At 42.0% G+C, this 6,142-nt stretch overlaps 1 protein-coding gene across 1 annotated transcript in view; it reads right to left on the minus strand.

Moving 5' to 3' along the window:
* Positions 1 to 3,200, minus strand: part of dntt (deoxynucleotidyltransferase, terminal) — a 94,311-nt gene extending 91,111 nt beyond the window's left edge. Inside the window, exon 1 of the mRNA XM_040044770.1 lies at positions 2,927 to 3,200. Within this exon, the coding sequence (XP_039900704.1) occupies positions 2,927 to 3,120 (194 nt within the window). The 5' untranslated portion in view covers positions 3,121 to 3,200. The remainder of the gene's footprint in view (positions 1 to 2,926) is intronic.
* Positions 3,201 to 6,142: the final 2,942 nt, after the last annotated feature.

Here is a 6,142-nt window from a genome sequence, read left to right on the forward strand (position 1 = left end):
CCAACGTTAGATCTAGGTGTGACCTACTCTTAAAACAAAAACTAGTGAAAAATGTTAAATGTATTGCTAAAGTAACTCCTGCCATCACTCCAAATAACTGACAACTTTTTTTTATATAAATAAAAATATCTCTTATTGAAATAAAAGCTGGAGAGAAGCATAGTAATTGACCAAGCCATGACTTTCAAAGTGCATTTCAAGAACACACATGATATATGTAGTTGTATGACAATAACTTTTAAAAAGAGACTACACTCAACCCTGCTGCCATCACCACCTCCATGCTCCTCCATTCGTTTATGTCCATATCTTTTTGGATGTTGACACAACTTTTGTAGTTTTGACACAAGGAGGAGAGAGAAAGACTGGGAAGCACTGCAAAACTGCAGTATAGCCACAGAATTCCTCCTGCTACCTCATATCAGCAGCCACATCATCAAGAAACACTAGAGGCCCAGTTCCACTTGCTAGTCGTACATCCCCTTTCTATACCCTTACCATTTTTAACAGATAATGTGGTATGCTTCAGATCATGAGACGTTTCTCTCCTTTTCCATACCTTTCTCCTTTCCCATTTTTGGTAAATCTCAGTTGCAACTGCCAAAACCATTGTCCAATTACTTTTGAGCCTATGAAAGTGGCGGTAAGTCTTAAACAGCACTGCTAATATAGCGCTTTTGTTGCCTGAAGTTAAAAATTCTCAAATTCAATTACATACAAATTGTTTGATTTAAAATCCAGTGTGGTAGTGTACAGAGAAAACAAATAAATGAGTAAATGTGTCAGTGTCCACAAACGAAGTAACAAAAAGAATGTGAAGGTGGCCTGCGAAGTGATTGCTAGCTTGCTAGCTTGACGTGGGTGTCGAGGTACGGCTTTCATTGGGAATGAAGGTTCAGTGGGAGGGAATAGTTAGTAGTGGAACTCGGGTAACATATGTTAGAATACGAGCATACGATAAATATTGATGCATATTGAACTAAATGTTTTTAATTCTCTGCCACTGATTTTTGTTTTACAGCAGCTGCACCAAAGGCTCACGTGCACAGTCACATCCAACATCATATCTAACTGCTGTGACAAATTCAAGGATAAAACATCATTCCTCAGAAAACAAAGCATTTGGAAAATGATGCCTATGACCTAAACTTATGGGGTAAGTACGTGTCTGTGTGTGCGTGTGTGTGTGTGTGTGTGTGTGTGTGTGTGTGTGTGTGTTATTCCCATTTGCGAAACAGCATGTAATGCAGCTCATCAGTCACCCGGGACAAACATGTCAATATTTTGATCCATGTTCATGCGCGTGGGACTTGAAATTCATACAGTGTGGAAACTTCTGTGCACGTGCGTCGTGTGATTGTGTGTGTCTGTGTGTGTATGAGCGTGTTCCTTTATGCTCGGAGGAAAGCAGGCAGCGCATCTGACCATATGCTGGAGGCAGCCTGCCTATAACGTGTGTAAGACTAGGCACGTGAGGTGTTGCTATCAAACTGCAGCTGATAGCAGTTTTGTCGGCTTGCAGTATTAATGTCAGTTTGAGGCGGGCACGCTCTACTTCCTGTCGTTGGTTTCAAACAATTGTATCAAGCCAAGTGTAACCGTAGGAGCGCTCAAGCTGTGTTTCTGGGAATGCTGCCATGGCCAAGCTGGTGCACGGCTGGCAGGCCCACTTAGACACGCATTTAAACACGCTCTCTCTGTCTCGCGCACAAACACACACAGGCTCTTACGCTGGTTATAGCATACTCATTGGGACCCTTTGCCTAAACCCTGTACATACACCCTACATCATATGCTCAACTTCAACCATTTTTCAACCTTGAGCTAATGTTAACTTAGAAGGAGAAATTGCCCTCACTTTACATGAAAGCAAAGCAATGAAAAACACAAACAAAAACACCTGCTCACCAGAGGAGCTCAAACTCTGAGCTTAACGCCCAGCACTGAAAACAAAGTCGACTTCTAAATAACGGGATGTTGCGTTAACAAAGAAGCCTGACTCTAAAGCATCTCTGGTGTCAAGCGGAGGACTTCTGCTGTGCTCACAGTTTGGGACTTTAAAAAGATACTTTCAATTAGAGGCAGAAAAAACGACGGAGGCACGCTGCGTCTGTAATTACCGTGCAATAGATGAATCATCATCCCAAGGAACAAGCTCACAGAACATCTCTTCTTTAGTGAGACTTAACAAAAAAAAAAACTTTCACCAAACTCATTAAAAAGTTTGCGTGTGCTCTGTTACCTTTCTTCTATTGTTTGTAGTTCTCTGGCTGCCAACCAGCTGCAGCTGGTTTAGCCAATTTCTTGCCCCTGCTTTTAACGTATTTATGTGTGGAGCTGTGAGTAATGGCTCAGGGGGGGGAATCCACTAAGGTGTAGAGGAAGCAGGATGGATGCCCTAACCCTTCTTAATTAACTATTCATGAGACAATAGTCGCTCTCTATTTAGCTAATTGGACCATAGCTTCTAAGAAAAAAAGAAGTTTGCAGGAAAGTGTCAAAAAGTAACTTTGGATGTCTCAGTGTTGAAGTCCTGGCATGTTTTTCCCACTCCAATCAGTCAAAAATTCTGTGAACAGGCAATTATTCCACAAAATTGTAATTGTATTTTTTTTTTTCAGATTATAATAAAACTTTTTGTAGGCATGGAAAGTATTTAATTTTGAAGTCATAAGCTTGACTGCCAGAAAATGCTTCTGCTGAATGCTTCTAGGGTTAAACTAGAGGCCTCAAAAGTCAACCGCCAGGTCAAACCACTCTGTTTGCTTCCAGCAAATACAAACCCAGAAAATAAAGGTGTACCCACCCCCCTCCTCCCCTTACACTAAAGCTCTTTTCAGCTTCACATTGAGAAAAGCTTTTAGGTGGCAAGCCCTGCTAAGTCTGTGAATGACACAAATGGCAAGCTTTTTTTTGGTTCCCAAACCTGAGGACGTCTTCCACAATAAAGCCCTTTGACCTGGCCAGCTCGGTCAGAAAGCTTCTCCTGCTGCGGCCCATTTTCCTCTCCACCAGGTACAGCCTGACATCCTCAAACTTCACCCTTTCACGCCTGGGAGCGCTTGCTTCGGCCGGCCTTGACCTCTTCCTCGCGCGAGGCACAATAGGAGTGTGGAACATCTCTGAGATGAGCTCTCTAAAGTATTTCTGCACCTCTAGGAATCGCCGCTTTTGTGAGTTTGTGTCGGTGTTGTGCGCCACTTAACTTCCATCCAGGAAAAAAAAGAAACACCTACTTTGGTAATGGTTGTTTTTTTCACTTGTGGCTCTCTCTCTCTCTCTTTTTTTTTAATATTTGGGAGCAGAGTTGGTGAGAGCTGGCAGACAGGAAAAGCCTCTGGCAACAGGTGTTGAGGATTTGGTGTTTACCAAAAACCACCTGCCAAGATCGAGTGATTGAGGATATGAGCGAGAGAAAAAAATAATAATTTTTTTTTTCTTTTTTTGAAAAACACTGTGCTGACGTGGTATTACTCATTTCCAGTGGAGCATTTTCAACAAACACACACTTGGAGGAAGTAAACAATTACTGATCCAGTAGCTGCTTCTTCCTCTTCTTCTTAAAAAGCTGCTCATAAAGTTTTCATGGACTTTAAATTCTGCTCCTCTCGACTGCCAGCGAGGCCTCTCGCTCCTGGGAGACGCCTGAATTCTGGTCACCTCACAAACCCCTCACAGCTGTCCTGCCATGTCCAGTTCGTCTCGCCACTCACCGTCTCATTATGTCCGGACCAAGCCTGCACCATCTGCTCCGCCGCTTTAATTAGCTTACTGCCTAAAACTGAGAGCCGTTGTGGGCATTTCCCCGGAGAGCCCGCAAGCTCGTGCACGGCCTTTGCACACATACAGGTACTGTATACGCAAGCCGTTGATGATTAGGAGCGTTTATCTGGGGAATACGGCTGCATATGGATCAGACAGAAATGCAGACTGAAAATAGATGTAATCAGCTGAATTCATCTATTCCTTTTGTTTCCAAAGAGGTAATTACAGCATGAGCCGTTGTCTCCTGTTGTTATGATTCCTGTGCTATGGCGGTGAGGAATGTAAAAGAAAAGGTTTCAGCGGGTCTTTGCTGTAATTATCTTCAATAATGGATCTGCTTCAGTAGACCAAACAGCAATGATTTGTTGATTTAGGCGAGGGTGATGAAATCATTACAGGCCTTTATTCTACATCTAATTACCACAGGCTCTGTTCATTTCGTCACTTTAATAAGCACACCTTGTTTCTGTCTGCTACACAGAAATTATTACACAGATCTCATTACCGCCAAGTTCTGGGGGTTAACGGGTGTCACGGGGCAGACGCCACTAATTGTTTGACTGTTTACCCCCACCCATCCGCCATCCCAATCAGTCAGTTGTATATGAGGGTGCTGGCCCCCATCCAAACGTGAGACCGATGAAATTCTAACATCACTAAGACAAATGGCTCTCACACTGCCAGCAGCAATCGTTGCACGAGCAATGAATCCAATTTCTCTTTCACCTTTCTTGTGTAGCTCCGTGGGTGCAAGAGAAAATTGTCTAATAATTACAATTATGGTGCATATTCAGTTCCATTTAGAAAGGACAAAGTGACAGTCATATCTTGATTTTTTTTAATTTACCCCAACACAACTCTTGTGTTGGGGTTTTATAGTCTCGTTAGACTATAATAAGCCATTACAAGCACACAAATATTCAAACAACGCATGCTGTGCTCAAAGAAAGTTCACGTACAATACTGGAATCAAAAGAAATACAATAAAAAAGTAGCCAGACCTCCACATATTAGACAGACAGACAGACAGACAGACAATTTGTAGATAGCAACCTTTTGCAACTTTAACTTAATTTAAGTTTCAAAATACCAGTTTGACATGATGTACTTTGTGGTGACATGTGCATTGTTAGAACCATCAGAACATGGGTGCATGCATGGACAGCGTATGCAGTAATACCCAGGTAGGCTTTGGCCTTTGAACAATGCTCAGTTGACACTAAAGGGTCCAAAGAGTACCAGGAAAATATTCCCCACAACATTGCACTACTACCCTGAGCTCTTGATACAAGGCAGGATGGGATGCATGCTCCAATTAGCTTAAAACTCATTTTAACTTCTTTCTGCTAAGACGACAGTATAGTCAGTTTACCAGAATTTTTTAACTGCACTGCTCTGCTGCTCCAAAAAAATGTTAAAAATGGTTAAAACATACTGAAAAAGCTACACAAGTCTTTAAAAACTCAAGAACAGCGGAATGGAAGCTCCACTTTCATTCCAGGAAGTGGGTTTTGATGGCCGAGCAGCTGCATCCAAGCCTTACATTACCAGGCCCAATGCAAACCATCAGATGCAGTGGCACAAAGAACGCCACCAATGGACTCTAGAGCAGTGGAGAGATGTTCTCTGAAGTGATGAATCACGTATCTCCATCTGGCAATCTGAAGGACGAGTCTGGGTTTGGTGGTCAGCTGTTATAGCTGCAAACCCTATGGTTTAAAAATAGGATGTTACTGAAGTTCATATGCGTGTGAAGGCATATGAACATTTACGGCAATACAGTGTATCATGCAAATAGCAAATATTAGCAGCAGGCTCTATTAAGTTACATTCCACCACTTGTTCTGTCCATGTCCTCATCTGATATCACTTTGCATTGCAAGAGTAATTGCACTCTAGTCAAATGGCATTGGTAGGATGGCAAGTAGTGATGTCTGACCTGAAAGTATCATTCCCCCCCTCCCACAAAAAAAATATAACAAAAAACGTAATTAGGTTAACTTAAACTTATCAAAGTTTCCAAAGTAAGCTGAATGAAGGAATGCACTCTATTTATGGCCATCTTCAGAGAATAATGCAACCTAAAGAGTCTCATGAGTGTAATAAGATCACCCCCTGAAATCAAAATCCTTTATTTAACTGTAAATGAAGCAGGCATGAGCTAGGATGTAAAAAACTAAGTCCCACTGTTATGAAACTTTTGTTTCAGAAGTATTTATATAGAACGAGGAAGTCCCCGCTTCCCTATTCGTTAATGGCTCATTGTATTGTATGGGACAACTTTAAAATTTTATGAAGACATGAATTGCCACACCACTTATGGGTTAAGAGAGAGAGAGAGACGGGAAACGTGTGTTGGTTTTAATGAGGTGACCTT

The sequence above is a fragment of the Simochromis diagramma genome, unplaced genomic scaffold (assembly GCF_900408965.1).
Source record: "Simochromis diagramma unplaced genomic scaffold, fSimDia1.1 OVJJ01000486.1, whole genome shotgun sequence".
In the NCBI taxonomy this organism is placed as follows: Eukaryota; Metazoa; Chordata; class Actinopteri; order Cichliformes; family Cichlidae; genus Simochromis; species Simochromis diagramma.